The sequence below is a fragment of the Melospiza georgiana genome, chromosome 2 (assembly GCF_028018845.1).
Source record: "Melospiza georgiana isolate bMelGeo1 chromosome 2, bMelGeo1.pri, whole genome shotgun sequence".
Classification (NCBI taxonomy): domain Eukaryota; kingdom Metazoa; phylum Chordata; class Aves; order Passeriformes; family Passerellidae; genus Melospiza; species Melospiza georgiana.
This window is the reverse complement of record NC_080431.1, coordinates 66,266,475-66,284,444: the sequence shown is the minus strand read 5'-3', so window position 1 is coordinate 66,284,444 and position 17,970 is coordinate 66,266,475. Positions and strand designations below refer to the sequence as shown.

General features: G+C 37.5%; 1 protein-coding gene across 6 annotated transcripts in view; it reads left to right on the top strand.

The window, feature by feature from the left end:
- Nucleotides 1–17,970, top strand: part of GRIA4 (glutamate ionotropic receptor AMPA type subunit 4) — a 215,848-nt gene that overhangs the window by 68,184 nt on the left and 129,694 nt on the right. For all 6 annotated transcript variants that reach the window (XM_058019238.1, XM_058019234.1, XM_058019237.1 and 3 more), the window contains exon 3: nt 3,272–3,511. In XM_058019238.1, coding sequence (XP_057875221.1) covers nt 3,272–3,511 — 240 coding nt within the window. The remainder of the gene's footprint in view (nt 1–3,271; nt 3,512–17,970) is intronic.

Below are 17,970 nucleotides of genomic sequence, written 5' to 3'. Positions count from 1 at the left end.
TGGATTGGCTATTTCGGGACTTTAATGGTATTCAGATAGTGTTTTATCATATTTGGATTTAGACTGGGGCAAAGATACTTTGCTTTGAACATGAAGAATTATTATTCTGTTACTCTAAGTACTTCAGGGTCGTATTATGTTATTTAATGAAATTTCAAGTTTGACTTTTTTCTCCATCCTGGGAATGAATTTGAGCTTTAACTCCACTAAGTGTACCATTTCACAGCTTGTCATTGATTTCTTGAATTTTTCATCATGTGGATTCCTACTGTAAGGACCATGAGTTACAAAAAGTACTCTGTGCCCCGTAAAACTGCAAAGATGTACAACAGCAGTGAGCCTTAGGAAGAATTTTGTCTAAACAAGAAATACATAAAGTAACTATCTCTTACATGAGGGTTGTGTTCAATTATTTCAGTTGTCAAAGTTAATTGAACTGTGTTTAAAAATAGAGAAGGCCTGCCCTATTTTCACAGAAATCCTTGTAAAATATGAAAAAATCCCTTTGCAGAGGAAAGTAACATACAGGGTGGGACTCAATGAATGATTATAGAAGCAAGATACAAGTTTGGAAAGTAGTATAATTAAGAAAGACTGTGTTTAAAATAAGTGATATAAAGGGCATTTGCTGCAGAAATGAAAGCTTCAGTTAGAGCTTCCATTGAAAAATGAAACTTTTAAAGAACATTAAAATAAAATGTTTTAGAATTTTGTTTACATATTTTAATAAAAATACAGGAAATAGAAAAATAAGCTAAGTTGTTCGATATTGGTGATGTAACAGAAAAGCAGGAAAATCTAGTTGGAGATTTAAAACTAATAGATATTTCACATTGATTTTCACTCAAAGAGAATGTTGATCTTGAAAGAGGTGTGATGACTAATGGGAACAGAGAAGTCAAATCTTTATTCTCTGGTTCTTCAAGAACTGGTTTACTGAAGGGCAGATGCAATAACAAGTGCCTCTTACTAGAGCTGTAATATGTATGATCAGTGAAGTTATAGAACAGATTTTGATGGAAAGAAAGCTTTAAAATATAGATATAGATTGGAAATGGCATAAAATGCAACCAGAAGTTTCTAAGGTAGACAATATAGGATTGATTCAATCTTCCATTTGCCAAGAGAATGGTATAAAATAGACATGGTCTTAAGAGAAGTGATTTCTGGAAATGGAGACAAACAGAGTCAAAAGGCAAGCATGAAACTTTGGAGAAGATGGCAACAAATTTTGGTAGAAGGGGAGGTTCCAGGCTGGAGAAGCACAATTACAGGAGAAAGATCTTAATTGTCTAATTTTACACAGAGATGGAAAGTCAGGGTACCAATATGGAATTTGCTGGAGAGGGTGAAAAGTGCATCAAGCAGAGCAGATTAACACTGTAAGCAGAGAAGTAAATAATTTTAAAGGAGTTCAGAACTATGTGGGACATGATAGAAAACAAATAACAGTGCCTGATGAAAACACTCTGCTATAAGCAGAAACTCATCATTTGCAAATGGCCCAGAAGGAAGAAGAAGCAGACTTTTGATCTCAACATGATCATCAGCCATCACTAAGGTTCAGATTTTAGAAAAGCACAGTGTCATCTTAGGATATGTCAGAAAAGATATTGTATGGTTGAGATGGGGAAATAATGTAAAAAAAAAGCAGGAAAACCTTTACTGAGGTTCTCAACATGTCAGTCATCTGTGTTCAAGCCAGATGAGATGGAACTGGGAAAGCAGAGAGCAATGCTCCCTGTGATGATTAGTGTGATGATTAATGACAAGCCAATCATTTGAGGGGTCTGTGGGAATCTGTTTTGGGTGGTCCAGCAAAGAAAATACTAAGAGGGTTTGTAAGAGATGTGTATATTGAAGGTGAACTTATTGAAGGTGAACTGAAGGAAGAAAGCTTTTGAAAAAGCTCTATTGATATAAAATCTGACTTTAAAAATCATTAGGATGGGACCCATAACAGTGGAGGAGAACATAAAATCACAAAACTGCCCTCAAGTCACTTACTCCAGTTCTGGCATCAGAAGTGGGTAAATCACCCAATTCTTGGGAGAAAAATGCACAATTCCTATTTTCAGCTCTTTGTGAAATAAATGTAATATGAAAAAGTTAAAGCTGGAGTGCTTTAAATTTTGTAAGGGTGTACATCGTTCCGTGAGTGTGCTGCACGTGCAGAATGACTGTGAACTCCTGGCTAGTGGGAGGATGCCTTAAGTTTTCCCATGTTTAGGCAACATGTAAGAATGGACTCTTGAGAAGAGAGCATCTGGAACAGAACAGCATGGGAAATTGTGAGAGGAAAGCATAGAAAATTTGATGATCCCCTAACTGACCGTTCATTTCTCTGTTTTCTGTGTGTCTGGGAGAGGTAACACTATTAATGATCACACAATTTCTAATAACTTGGTTTGTGCTTCAAAAAAATGGGATGTTTTTCATTAGACTCTTTATGAATTGATAAGAATGCAGTAAATGCTCAAGAAAACATCCATATGCTTGCTTTTCTGTGCAGAGATCAGTGAAGTCCTTACGTAGTATGACGAAATCAATAGAAGTCTCTCCCTATGTGTTCAGTGAGTCCAAGAGCAAATCAAAACTGAGAATACATGTTCAGGTCATTTGTTTTCTGGTTTCCAGTTAGCACGGAGTAGAAATAAAAGGGTTGGGGCAAAAGTCAGATCACATTGACTTACTACATTTTACTTAAACTGCCCTCTTAAAGTCAAGGAGATTATTCATGAAGTAGGTTTTACTCAATGTCTCTAGAAGTGTTTTAATGTACCACAAGGGCTTCCTGTTTAAAAGGGAGCAAAGGTTCTACATCGTTACAATTCAAAATGTCCAAATTTCACTTACAAGGTCAGTAACATTTTTGATAATTTTCACATTTTAGAATGTGAACATTTTTCAGTTCAAGGTAATGGAAATGCTCAATGCCTGAAACTATGCAGAGCTATGGCTAAAACAGTATATGTTGATTTTTGTAACTGGTCTACAAAAACATATGTTATTTATTTTACATTTTATTTTAGAGTAAAACCACTATAGATACTTTAGTGTTCTATGAATAGGATCAGAAAGTCACAAATTGTTATTTAGCTATTTATTTATTGTTTTCCAGAATAAAACACATGAAAAATGAATGTAAATGTACAGGCAGAATTGCAAATCATCACATTAGAAATTTGAGGATGTTGGAATGTGTAAGCTCATGTCTACAGATTTTTGTCACTACTTAAAGTCTCTTTGTTTGCTTGTTTGTCTCTTTCAGTTTGCTCCCAGTATTCTAGAGGAGTTTTTGCCATTTTTGGACTGTATGATAAGAGATCAGTACATACCTTGACCTCATTCTGCAGCGCCTTGCACATCTCGCTGATCACGCCGAGTTTCCCCACGGAGGGCGAGAGCCAGTTCGTGCTGCAGCTGCGGCCGTCCCTGCGGGGAGCCCTCCTGAGCTTGCTGGATCACTACGAGTGGAACCGCTTCGTTTTCCTCTACGACACAGACCGAGGTAGGCTGGGACACAGCTTTCTTATCTGCGTCCCTCTAATCACTTTTGCACGTCTGTGGAACTTTCATGTCCCATTGAGAGCTTGGAGAACCAAAGTTTAGAGGGCCTTTGAGGTGAAATACCTCTAACTGAGTAGCTGTGTGGCTGAAGGAGGAACTCCTTAGTCTGCAAAAATTGGGTATTGGATTCACATAGGATGTAATCGACCAGCCAAAGCCTGGGCTTTAAGTCTAGAATACTAAAATCTTTAAACCAATGGTAGTGAAAAAAAAAGCAGAATGTTCAATGAGCAGAATGTTACAGCTCTATTCTCTTTTCAGTTCACTTTTTAAGTGACAGCAGTGCAAAGTAGAGAGGATCAGCCTCTTTTCTGCATCTGCACTGCTGTAAGCTGAGATGAGAGCGAGCCTGTGGGACTTCCAAGCTTTGGAAGGTCAAGGCAGAGAAAGGCTCTGCCCTCAGGCTGTGCCAGAGTAGTGGAGGTCAGAGGCATTGCTTGCAAGGCACAAGGTATCCACAGGCAGAGGGAGGGAGTGCTGCCGCAGCCCATCTTCTGCTCTTTTTAGCTGGGGTTACCTCTGTGATGGACTACACTTTCACAAAATATATAGTGAACTGCAGAAAAGGGCGTATTTTCTATCCACAGTCTCCATTCCACATCCCAATGCATCTCAGAACTGTTTAAGTGCTAAAAAACTTTCAAGTGCATCACTGCATCACCTCTCAGTGAAGAACTGAGAAGTAAAAGCTGTTCTCTGAGTTGTGTGCTCATTCTGCTGGCAAAGTCTTTGTTTGTGGAAGAGGACTGAGCCAGCATCGCTGAGCTTCTGCGAAAGAGGCAAGATTTTTAGGTTGGTGCCTTGCTTTCAGAGGGGAGTGAACAGCATAGCTGTATTCAAATAATTATTTTACTACAGCTGTTTCAATATAGTTCCCCATGTAGACAGTCTATTCCAGAATTAAAGTGGCTTTATTCCAGTATAATTACTCTACAGAAAAAATAGGGAATTACAAAGACCTAACTAAATCTGTTTAATTACTTGATTATGGCTATAGAAGTTAATTTTCTCCTACATACAAGCACTACATTTTAGTGAGCTTATACCTTGATATGCTGCCTAAATACCTGAATTTGAATCAAAATGAAGGATGGAAGAAAATGAAAGAATGTTTATTGTTTGATAATTGTTTGTTTTTTTTAACTAAATATTTTTTTAATGTTTGCTGGACCCATAGAAGAAGTTCTGGGAAGCATTACAGAATGTATTAGGTAATGGAAAGAGAAAAATTTAGCAGAATTTTAAAGTATTTTAAGAATTTGAAAGTATTTCTACTCAACATATAGTTATGGATAACAAGAAAACAAGTACATAATTACAGATGCAGTCTTACAAGTTCAACAGTTTATTAAGTAAAGTGTACAACCTGTAGTTACCTTTCTCATCTAAATTCACACACTTAATTAGGTTGAGACATCATTTTTAAGCAGGTGGTATCACACCAAGGACAGTTTCAGAACAGAGTCTATAACAGCATGGTTAATAATTAATTCTTATGGCACTGAACTCGGCCACTCTGAACTCAGCACATCTTTGATAAAGATATGACATTTTCCAGCTTGGATTCAGGGGATGCTACATTGGGTAGTCTCTCAAATTCTGAATGGGTCTTGTGATGCAGTTTCATGCAAGGGCAAATAAGATTCAATGTATCTTTTAGTATTAAGAGTACTGTAAAGGAACATAATTGTTGAGTAAATTTTCACCACCTTTTCACAAGACAAAATTTCAGTGTGGACCTCAGATACACTATAAAAAAAGTAAGCATCACCTTACTATCAGAATAAGTGTAGAAAGAAAAAAAAAACATTAATGTTAAGTCATAGACTCTGTCAGTGAGGCCAGAAATTAAACTTGTCTAGATTTTTGTCAGAGATTTCACATGCCAGATTTCTCCCTATTTCTCTGAGCAGCTGCATCAAAGCAAACTGAAGAAATGGGAACCCCCTCAGCATTTTGTTGTGGGGCTTGCAAGTTGATCTTTGCAGCTTAAGTGGGAAGATATGAAAAAGCTCTTAGGGGGAAGGTAAGAAATAAGCCTAAATTCTAGCCTGACACAGTAGCTGTCTGGGAAGAAAGCAGTATTTAGCAGCTGTCAGTATTGCAAAAGGCAGAAGTACTTCACAAAAGATAGAATGACAAAATACACTTCAGCAGCAGTGGTGGAGAAATGAATGTTGTTTCCAGACCTGCTTTCGAGCCTTTCTGTCCTGCTTGCTTCTTGGTTCTGCTGCGTGTGACTCAGTTGCTGCTCACTCTTGGGGGCTGAACAATTAAATCCTATTGTCCAGGAAGGTTTCTCTGTTGTATCATTCCATTCATGTCTTTGACAGCCCCTAAGCTCCCGGCAGAACCCCAGGCTTTAATGCTGGAGCCACCTATGTTAACATTTCAGTTAGGCTAGTAATGTACTTTTGTTGCATCTCTGCAAGTCATTCCCACATTCCACACTTTGGGTTAGATAGACCCTGTAGCAGTCTTGGACCACACAAACTATGATGAGATGGTGGCTTCAGCTATTTTGTTAAATCTCCCTTTCTGATGTTCTGCCAAACTCACAGTCTGGAAAATCACTGTCCTGTGACAGAATGAAGATACTGGGACAAATGGCAAAAATACAAAATTAATTGGATCTAGCAGGGGGCATTATGGAGAAGGAGAGCAGGTTTTGCAAGAGGCATTAGACCTAAGAGAAAGATGAAGGAAAATTCAGCTCATTATTTAACAGGGGAAAGTCAGCAAGTAAGGAATGACACAGAAGGCTAAAGCCTGAAGGGTCCTTTTGTTTCAATACATTTCTCTTTCTCTTATCCTCCTTCCAGGTTTAAAAAGGTTTAATTATGACCTTGTGCCTGATACAATTAATAATAACAGCAGAGTCCCAGGAACACAGACAGGACAAAGAAAAAGGAGGCTGAAGAACATTTATTTGAGTTATGCAAAGTATAGTAGGAAAGGGCTGAAACAAAAACCATGCCTCTTTGAGATACCCATGGGAAAGGGAAGTCCAGCAGGGAAAAAGAGCTCAGGTAATGTTTGATGTCATCTCTAAAGGGAATTAAGTGAAAAAAACCAAATGAGTAGAGCAGAAGAACATTCAGCTTATATATTTTGTTTTGTTGTGACTAAGAGTTATTTAATTTAAAAAGAGGCATATAATGAAGTGGAGCTGTGTATCTGTAAATTCATAGGATTTTTGACCTAGCACAGTACGCCTGTAGTGTGATTCCACTAGTTGGTGACAACATTTTCTGGCGCAAGAAAAAAAAATTTGGTCCCTGAAACCACAGAAGAAGGTTGAAGGAGTTTGTGTGACATATGAGAAGCTGTTTAAGAATAAAATCATAGAATAATTTAGGTTGCAAAAGGTCCTTAAGGTTAAGTCCAACCCTCCACCTAGCACTTTCAATATCCAATATAGAGTTGAGCAGTGCAAGAATTGAACCTACAAGAGGTCAGTGTTACGTTTTTACACCATGTGCAGCCTTAGTGCGAGCTGGAATGGCTGAAGTTGCTAGTTAAACTCCAGGGATCACCCAGAGCTGAGAGGTCCTAGGATGGAGAGTGGCAGAGGGGCTGTAGCAGCATGGGGACACGTAGGACACCAGGGAGGATGGCAGCCAGCAGGCTGGAAACTGCTTTCACAGAATGTCAGCATCCGTTTGAACTCAGCTGTGTTTCCCAGAAAGTTTCAGTCCCTGACTGTGACTAAAGTGGGGAGCACAAAGGGTGGAGCTACCAGCTGGCCTAGCAGTTGGGTTACCAGGGGAAAGGACTGTAAAATACTTACATTGTACAGAAATAAGTCATCGTGTGTGAGTCTGCTTATGTACCTTGCTAGTGCTTTTTTTTCCCCCTCCACTCCTTTTAATTACACTGTCACAAAACCAACTCAGTCATGGCGGCAGATGAGGAAAATTGGCTCACTGTGTACAAAGTAAATTCAATTTTCCCACATTTCTGGATAGTGTTTTAGCAGCAACTCCTTTAAAGTCAAAACTGTTCTGTGACAATCTAAACCTGGCAGAAGGTCTGTACAAGTACTTGTGGCCTGTTAGAATTAATCCTACAGTACACAGAGTAACAATGTCTAGGATTTCATCTCTAAGAACTTGTGGAGGATAAGTGAGTCTCAGAAGGGAACAGAAGATGTCTGGAGAAGAAAAATAGTGGTGTAGGAAATGTAAAGCTTTCCCACTTATTTTGAGGGAGATTATGGATTTTATTTACAATCAGATTATCAGGCTAATTTAATTTCCACCTTTGGCAGAGCTTCTGTCTCAGCAGTAGCCATTAGGTTTGGTGTATTCATGATCAGTACCTCCAGTGAAACTGCCTCGGGCCTGACTTTTTCACAGAAAAAAATAAATAGAGGTTCAGCTATAGCATGGTAATTTGAAAACTAGAAACCAAAACCCCAAATATTTTTGCTAATAACATATTTTAAAAGTAAGAGCAGGTATGAGGTGAGGTGCAAGGGATTTCTCTTTGAATTTGCATGACAGCACAAAGAAAAGCTTTGGTGGGTTTATGAGCCTGGCCAAGGTATGAGTGGTACAAAAAGGGTTCAGCGTTCAGAGTGACCTGCCAAACAGACAGTTCAAGAAGGTGAAATGTGATAAGTTGTTATAAAGGCTAAACGTAGGAGGGAAGGTTCATAGATACAAAGTGCAGAGTAAGTGTCTCAGAGTTAATATCATGGAATATATTTCAGGAGTTGTGGTGAGCCTTAAGTATGATGTAAGTACAAAAAGCCATACTGAGTCCAATAAAGTAGAGGTTATTTTGAAATTTCAAAAAAGAATGTTGCATGTGAGATGTGAAAGCTGAATATTGCTCTCACCCAGCTGGCCATGCTGCTGTGTCTTATGTTGAGATTTCCACTGCAAAAAAAAATAACAGCAAAAAATTTTCAAAACAATTTTTCCTTGCCTTTTTGAAGCACTAGATACTGTTTTCAGCTATAACAAGGGCCTTCAGTAAAAATGTAGCTCAAGGATCCATTGCTGGAATGGTGGCACTGACCACCACATACAGATATGTTTCAAGGGTCTGCTGAAGAGAAAGAATATTAAAAAAAAAATAAAAAAAGAAGACATGACCAATGAGTAAAAAAACTTTACAAGTGGAGATTTTATTTTACTATTTTTTAGTTGTAGAACTGGTAAGGAGCAAAGATCAATTGTTTGTACCTGATGAGATGTAGGCAAGATAGAATTATGTAGCCAGATTTGAAGTGCTATTAGGAAAAAATGTTTCAATAAGGTTGGAATAAGTTGACGAGGTTCTTACTACTAGGGTGAGATTGCTACCACTTCAGAGGTTTTAAATAGGTTAGTAAATATCTGCAGTGGTGACGGGCTTTGTTATATTCACCTCACATGATCTCTTATGTCCCCTCAGGATTATTTATGTAGTTGTCATCATTTCTCTCGGAAACAGGGAATTGCTTCTTCACAGTACTTAGGACACTGAAAAGATAGTTTTCTTAATTTTCTACTGTGGAGCAACTTTCAATAATATATTATTTCTATTCAATTATATATATAGCCTTTGTAAAACATTTAGTGTGTTCTATTATTCAAAAATCAGATCAAAAATATTCTAAGTGATCTAGATAAAAACACTCTAAAATCAGGTTGAAGGACTATCATTAGAATATGGTACTCAGCAAGTTATCATTAGCTGGGCATTTAGGTGCTGAAAGAATTTTCTCTACATCAACCTTTACTCAATATTTTTACTGCACTTCTGAACAAATTTTTGGATGTCTCTCTTGTAAAAACAGTGGTAATATCGTAGCAAGTTATAAAGTTATTTCAATACCTCAACTGAAAGAGCTAAACTTACTAAAGTTTAACTCATAGTAGTGATATAAATATATAACTTACATTTTTATGTGCATAAAAACACTGAGACAAGGCTCTTATTTGCGAAATAAGTGAAAAGGATCAGGTGTTGCTAATAAAAAGCAAATTGCAGGTGACCTTACAACACAATACTGAAAAAAAATGGTTTTGACACAAGTGCTCTCTATTTATTGTTTTCTACATAGCACTGTTAAGCTCAAATCTACATCACTCTTGCCTTAAACTTCTAGAATAATATCACAGGTAAGCCTGAAAAAACAAGTTATGTCTAGGATTGTAAAAAACATCATTTTGGGAATCTGACATTGTTCAATTGCAGTCATCCACTTGATCTTGGATCCTTTTTGAATTACTGTTACCAGGAAGAATTTGGTAGGATTCCCACAATATGAATTTTTCGTCTTACTGATCTTTGGCAAAATGTTGGACAATTAAAAAAAACATAAGTTCATTAATGGATCCACTAAAAATGGGAGATTCCTACTTGCATCGTGCAGTTTTGCACCAAACTTTTGTGAAATAAAGATCAGTGTTGTCATGACATTAAAGAAATATTGATAAAAGAAACAGCAAATAAAACCTGCTCTCATAGTCCTTAGACTGCTCTAACATCATGGTCTGCAGGTTTGAACTTTTCCATATGCCTCACTAGATCTGATAAAAAGCTGTTTGTCTTCAGCAAACACTCTTATGTGGGCAGTAAATCATGTCACAGACACATTGGGATCCAGCTACCACTGTGTTTGTTTTTTACCAAATTTATATCGTAATTTAATCAGACCTATCTGAAACTGTACACAAAACACAGAAAAAATGTTTTGTCAAATATCAGTGAAAACTGCAGTAATTTTTTCATATGATCTACTGTTGTCTGTACTCAGTAAATTCTGTGTTTTTAGTGAAATGGGGCAACGTGCTTTATCCATCAGTAATTGGCTTGCAGCAGATTTTGTTTTGCCAGTGCTAGCTCATTAATAATTATACCAGCAAAATGCCAGCTCATCCTCAGCTTCTCAGCAGGTGGTAGCAGCTTGAAAATACAGGTAATAAATGCACACGTGAAACTAAAATGCAGCTGGTTCCTAAAATCAGCATTAGAAATGATACTGTGACTTTCCATCATTCCCTTCTTACCACTAAAGAGGAGCAATACTGGTAAATCAACAGAGTCACCATTTAATTTACTACGTGTGAAAAATCTTCCAAGAGCTTTCAGAATGCTTCATTTAACGAAAGTGCTCCTCTTGTTGACTGAAATGATTGAACATTAAATCAAGGTTGAAATTAACAGACAATGCAGGTATTGGAATCAAAAGCTGATCATCAAGTACAGATGAGTCCTCTGACTTTGGTATTCCATGTAGGATGTGGCTCAAACTATGCTGCATAAGAGCTTTTCTGTGTGTTTGGTCATCTGGCTAAACACTCAGAAAATGGAGCGCAGCCTAATATGCAAATGCCATAGAAATATATAAATCCTAAAACATTAAATAAATGGCTGCTTCTTATATTCCTAGTCTGAAGAATTTGCTGTCCTTTATTCTAACTTAGTGGGTGCCATGGAGAAGACAAGAGACTCATGATAATTTAAAATATTGCTTTTTAAGTTGCCATGCCAGTGAATCATCTCTGCCCTTTCTAATGATTTGTTTGTGACAGTGTTGTAGAATCCTTAGAGCTAAGTTCTTTTCTCAGTAGCATTTATCTCAGTTTTGCACATGTGTAATACAAGATTATGCCTGTAACTTTTATATGCTTTTATATTCCAACATCCAAATGTAAATAACATTGCAACTTCCAATGGCTTGTTCTAACGATATCAGAGAATTAGAGAATAGTTAATTTGTTGTTACCTGCATATGTAATACATTCCTTTAAATGAAGGCATGTCATTTTTATCTGCTTTTTACACACATTCTGTATTTACTTGAGAGCAGGGACAGTATGGTCTGTAATTCTGAATGTCTGTTTTCATTTGCTTAAGAGCTTTTCCACACAAGGCTGCAGTTGAGAAAAAAAGTGACTGCATACCATTTTTTTCTGAAAAAAAAAGCTCATGTCTTGGCATTTTGTTCTCGATTTTCTGAATAGTAGAATTAAGTTCAGCTGCTTTTATGAGTTTCAAATAGCAACTCTGAGCACATTTCTGATTTCATTATTATTCGATCTCAAACGAGAGGAGGTGTTTTACATACGTAATTATTGGACTTGTGTTCATCTTTTCTGTGGATCAAACCAATTACTGTCAGAGAGCAAAGCGTTAAGCAGGAATCTGTGTTATGGTTCACTAGTATTTAGCTTTGATATTAATATTTAGGGTAGACCTTGCCCTTCTTTATATATATATCTGTATCAGTGGTTTGACAAACGCTGCAAAAAACTGCCTTCAGTGAAGGCAGCCTTACACCAGCCTAGCCAAGAGCATCCTTTCTGGGCGTGAGGCTGTGCTGTGCCACCACAGCCCAGGGCCAGCAGTGACACTGCAGACAGCTGAAGGATCCAGCGCCCAGCAGCGTGGGCCGCCAAAGAGGGGCCTTGAAAGGCCTCAGACGAGGAAGCCAGCCGCACATCCCAATGCTTGTGCTTTAGAAATTCCTTTCAGTATGGACATCCGAGTCCTGCAGCTGCTGAACGGAGCCTTTTATATGGCCACAGGTGTTGGCCTCAGGGCTGGAGCACGAAGTGGTAGCAAACAAAGGGCAGCATAGTCAATGCTGCCAGAGACCAGACGTGGTGCCAGTTTAATACTGAATGTAAAACAAATACTTGTGCCAAGTTGTTTCTAAATGCATTTTTAGTTAGAAAAATTAGCTTGTCTTTTGAGAGTATTATCCATGTGTAGATGAATGTTCCAAGTTTTAATAGAGTATAAAGCAGGCTTTTTAAAAATAAAAATAAATAAACAAGGCAGAGACTTAAAAATATCAAGACATACTATTCCATTTTTTATGCACCTATTGTTTAAAAAATAACCAAAATTTATAAAGATAATTTAATTCTTCATGATCCCTCCTTTGCATGTTTTTGAGACATTTATCCCTTGTGTAGTGTGAGTTACTTCTCCAGAGCTGGAGCAGGTGGTAAAGGTAATTCCACTTTAGTGTAAATCTGTGTTTGTACATAAGGGTATTTCTGGAGTTGCACATTCTTAGTCCAGCTGATTGAACAGTCTATCATCTATGCAGTCTGTGATTTCGGGGCTACGTTTTCTGCTTCTGTAAAGAAGCATATTCCAATGTATTTAGATGTTCACTATTCTGAGATGCATTTTCCCTGTAAATGGGCTATATTTTAGGTGATTCCCTCATAAATTACCGCTGAATCCTATTTGCATACATATTTATACAAATAATTTGTCTTTGGTCAATTCCAAAAGGGATGGTTGAAGTGTAGACATCCTTTTAAAATGATTGACTGCTTATCACAGTGCTACAGATGCTATTTCTGCCTCTGTACAGGGAATTTCCTGCACTAGTATTTACAGATAACAGCATTAGCAGCTGCGTCTGTTACCAAAATTGCAATGCATGTTTGAGGTATTTAGCATTTTGCAATTGGAAAGAGAGTTACCAAAGGGTCCTTTAATCCTGGGGTCTCAAAATCCCCTTTTTGTACAACTACTTTGGTGGGTTTTAATATTAATGCACACCTGGATGCTGCAGGACATTTTCCTTTGGACAAGGGGCATACATTGTGTTCCAGTGTGACTTCGTCTGCAAATGGCAAGCAGATTATTTAATGTGGTTCTGAAGATCTGGGCATAATAAATGATGGAAGTGTCACCAAAGAGAATGGTTATGAATACAAAACTGGTTGCTAGTGTAGGTCCCTGGAACAAATATATATTTTATGTTAACCTCTCACTGTGAAAAAAAAACCAAGGAAACTGTCCTGGGAGTAAGGACTTGTATCCTAGATCATCCCTCTCCTAAGGGTGAGTTCAGTCAGCATGGGACAGTGAACTTGGGAAAGTCCTAAATACATACTTTTATTTCATAAAAGGTATTGGAGCCAAATTTCCTCTGTAGTGAGTTCGGAATAAGAAAACTAAATAAAAATATCAAGTGAACATAACATAATATATAAGTATTAAACATAGAAAAATAATAAGCAACATTTTTAAGTATGGTATTCAGAGAAGTCTCTCATAACAGAGAAATGTGTTTGCAGATGCCTCTTATAAAATGATTTGATATGTATGGATGAATCAAGTGGAAAGAAAACAGTTTGCTATGTTAGTAAACCTGATAAAAATAAGGCATTGTGATATCTCTGACTTCAATTATATCCTTCCTGTAGAAAACAAAGTACTCTCCTTTATATAATGGGATAAAGAGAGTTTCAAATAGGTCTAAAGTATTCAAAACCCTTTTAACTAATGGTAGTGAAACTAAGGCAGCTTTGCCAAATTTACATTGTAAACAGTTTACATTTAGAGTACAAAACAGGACATGAACCTGACCCTATCATTAATTTTTGTGTGGAATTTACTTTTGAGGGTATGGATGAATTTTTCTTCATATATATCTATATATATCTATATATATCAATATATATCTATATATATCTATGTATATCTATATATCTATATCTGTATCTGTATCTATATCTATATGCCTTATATTAATTCTATCTCCTAGCTTTGTCTGGATGCAGAACAGCTGAAGTAATGTAAATATCAAAAATCTTCATATCTTACAAATTCAAATCATGCTACTGAAAAATATTCTAGCAGTAATTTTAGATTATATTTTCTTTTTAATTTGTATTTTCATTCTCATTAAGCATTAGATTAAAACCCAACTTTTTTTACAACCTTCAATTAGTATGGCTCAACATCTCCATTATTTTATTTTAAAACTATTCAAAATAAGAAACTCATTTAAAATAGCCTTTTCCATGAAAAGCGTTTCAATATTTGTTTTTCAAGGAGAGAGTCGGGGAAAAAAGGTCCCAGCTAATAATATCATATAATTGTTTTACTGAGAAAATAATATCCCTCTTCTGAAGTGTATAATAAGTATGTTTTAAAAGACCAGTATATAGACCATTGTATATATCTTTTCATTTGTGCCTTTTGCTAGGTTGATTTCACATCCAATTCCTCCGCAAATAAGCAAAGCATTCTGCCAGGTATTTCCTAATGCAGCTACATGCTCTTGATCTTGAGGCAGAATGAAAATCTCTGTTCTGAAGCCAAGGGTGACGTTCACAGTGTGCCTTTCTGCACAGGACTTCTATTATTCTGTGACACATCCCCTAGACCCCCCCACTGGATGCATCCTTCTCTTTCGTGATCTCTTCATTACTCCTTGTGGGAAGAGGAACTTCCTTTCTCCTCTGTGTCAGAATATCTCCTTGCAGGTTCTGAATCTGTGGACTGTGGGTAGAACTGCAGTGACTTCATCTTCTGTTCCTTCAGAAACTCTGTTTGGAAGGGCCTCCCAAAACTCAGCTGTTTTGTTGCTCACATTTCCACTGCTTCAGGGAGGTTTAATTAATTTCAATTGCATTATCTTGTGAATCACCTCAGGATCTACCTCTGCATTCCTGCTTTCACATATTTGCCCAGATTTATTGGCTTGATTCTGCTTTTCTTTTCCTCCTTGATAAGTTATATTGGCTTTTTTCCCATACTTTCTTCTAATCCTTTTGCCATGTTTTCCAGTTCTATCAGTACATTCCGGTAAGCTTGATCCAGTTTCATTTCTCGTACATTATTTCAGAGACTGGGAGCATCCCACTGCCATTTACTTCCATCTCTGCTATTTACAATTATCACAGATCACGGTTTTTAGCTTGAAAAATGAAACTTGTAATAAGACTTAAAATTAGTCTGTGGCTGTCATAGTGAAAAACCTGCAGTTTTGTCTCAGGGAGAACAAATAGTTATCAATATATTTTAATGCATCAGCATTCCAGTTGAATGAAATGAAGACATAAAACAAAATAGAAAACAAAACCTGAAACCAGATATCAATTATTTTTTGTTTTAGTCTAAGTCCTTTTAGAATGAGAAAGAATTCCAGTTTTTATTTACTTACTTTATTTCTACTAAAAATGTTCATGGTTTTCATGTGCAGGAATCACCAAACAGCAAAAGGAGAAGTTCACCAAGTGCTTTATCTTGTCGTCTCAAATGCACTTCCAAGCTTACAAACAAGTGATAATAGGAAATGCATAGAAGTGCAGTATTTAATCTGAACCAAAAGATGAATTCACAAGTAGTCTAAACACAAAATTACATAATTTCTCCTCCTGCAAGTCAGGCACGTTGTGGTGGCCACTGCACAGCTGCTGGCCTGGGCGACATCCAGGCAGACACAGTCACAATTGTCTCTTTTCATCTGGGTCATTCTGAATTCCTTCAACAGGAAATGGAGCACAAGCAGAAAAGTTTTAAAAACATCCCAGACATGAATCAACAAAAACCCCAAACATCTGCTCATCAAAGCTCATCAGAAAACAGTGTATTTTATTTACACTACTCTTCTGGGTGTACTGAGAATGCCTAATGAGGCTAGAGATCACTGGAAAATATTGCTGGTATGAAGTATCCATTTCATTTTCAGAATAACTGGCCTAATCTATCCAAAATATATGAAATGCAGTGTATTTCTCTGCCATTTTGTTATTTATTTTAGCATAAAGTGCTACAGTTTTATTCAGAAACGCTGTTCACTTCAAATCCAAGCTGGCTAAATAAAGGGACAACACCTTAAACATTATTTTAATTTGTTTTGAACATAAAATGGTTCTAGTAAATGCAGAAACGGGGGTAATAGAAATGCAGTTGGTGTAAATGCATTCATCAGAGATGTGGGAACATTTTCACATTTTCACAAGGAAATGCAGGGTCAGATCCTCAGAGCAGCTCAGCATAACCTACTGACTGCATCTTTTACCAAGAAGGAATTGGGCCACTGGGTTTAAGCACCTAATGTCATATAGATTTTTCTGTTCCACAGGACCAATCCCATACTTCGTGCTCATGCAGGATTTATGAATCCATGTGTCCTTACAAGAGGTCTTGTTACTGGGGCAGGTCTAATTCCAGCTTTGTCCATAGTAAGAGCTCAGATACCCTTTTCTTCAGCAGCTGGTGTTTTTGTAGAGCTGCATTCAAGCTATCACATGAGGAAGTGGTTAACTAAAAGGTGGTTACTGACCTGGGCTCCTTCAGTTATTTCAGCAAGGGGTTCACCTTAGCTACAGTGAGAAAAGTGCCTTTGACTTTGTCCTTGCACACATCCTCACACTCTGTTCACATCAGAAGAGAAATAAAATTTTCTTTTGTTGAAGTAAAGTTTGTCAGGGAGCAAAGAGATTGCTTCAGTTTGTACTTGTACACTGATCCTTGCCTTATTCAGGCTCTTTCAACAGTTCTTATCATCTTAGCATCAAAAAAGCACATAATATTTCTTCTGAGGCTTTTCTGTTTGTGCTCATAGGGAAGCATCTTCCTTGGTTTTTAAGTGAAGCCAATAGAACACCTTGGTAACTATCTTATGGACACAACTTGGAGGTTTTGTTTTTCTTAGTAAATTCCAGAAGCAGCAATACTCTGATAGTGTTGGTTTGGAGAAGGAGGACATCAGCTATGAATGAGTGGAGCAGCTGTAAGTCGCATAAGGGGAAATTATTCTTTTCAAGTGTGGAAAGGAATCTTATTCTGCATGTCTGCTGCGTAGCTACAAAATATTGCTGTCGATGCCAAAAAGGATAAACACCTGCTGGAAGAACTGTGAAGAAAATTATTTCTCTTTCCTACAGATACACTTACGAAACGTGTACTACACACTGGACCATCTCCAGGTTTTTTCTCTTTCTCTCAGCATTTTTCTAGCCATCAAATCAGTTGTTCACCCTCTCTGCTTGACCTGTGAAAAGGACTTCTGCTATAGAGAGAGGCCAAATATCAACATATGACATGCTTAAATTTTGTGGTGCCAACCCTGTAGGATAGAATACTTACTTGTTTTTTGTTTGACCTGCTTTTGAGTTTTGCCACATGATTTAGTCATTGGGATGTGGGGCCAGTACTCTTTTCTGCTTCTTATGCTTTTTTGCAAGGCTGGAAAGAGCTTCTTGCTGACTTCTCACTACCTGTGCAGCTGTTACAATGCTCTGCCAGAAATGCTAATGCTCCTTTGCCAGTTTTTAAACATTCTGCCAAGTAGAGAGAATTAATAACAAGATCTGAATCATCCCTAAAGTAACCCCTGTGTCCTGTTCCTCTGGTATGATGTCATTTTTCAGCTCCTGTCCGGGATAATAAGAAGGATCTCGTATACCCCCAGAGCTGAGAAGTGTGTCAGGGCAGGCCACACCATTATTTCAGCCTACCCTTTCGCCTTTGCAGCGCTAAATGTTTAAAAACCTTCAGGCCAGATTTTACAGTCCATGTCGTGCTGCTCAGCTGGTGCAAAGTGGATGGACTGCAGCCAAAGCTGGCGAGTGGCCACAGCCTTCCCCTCGTGCCCGTGAAGACAGCTGGGACAGGGCAGTGTCCCCATGGCTCCTCGGTGGT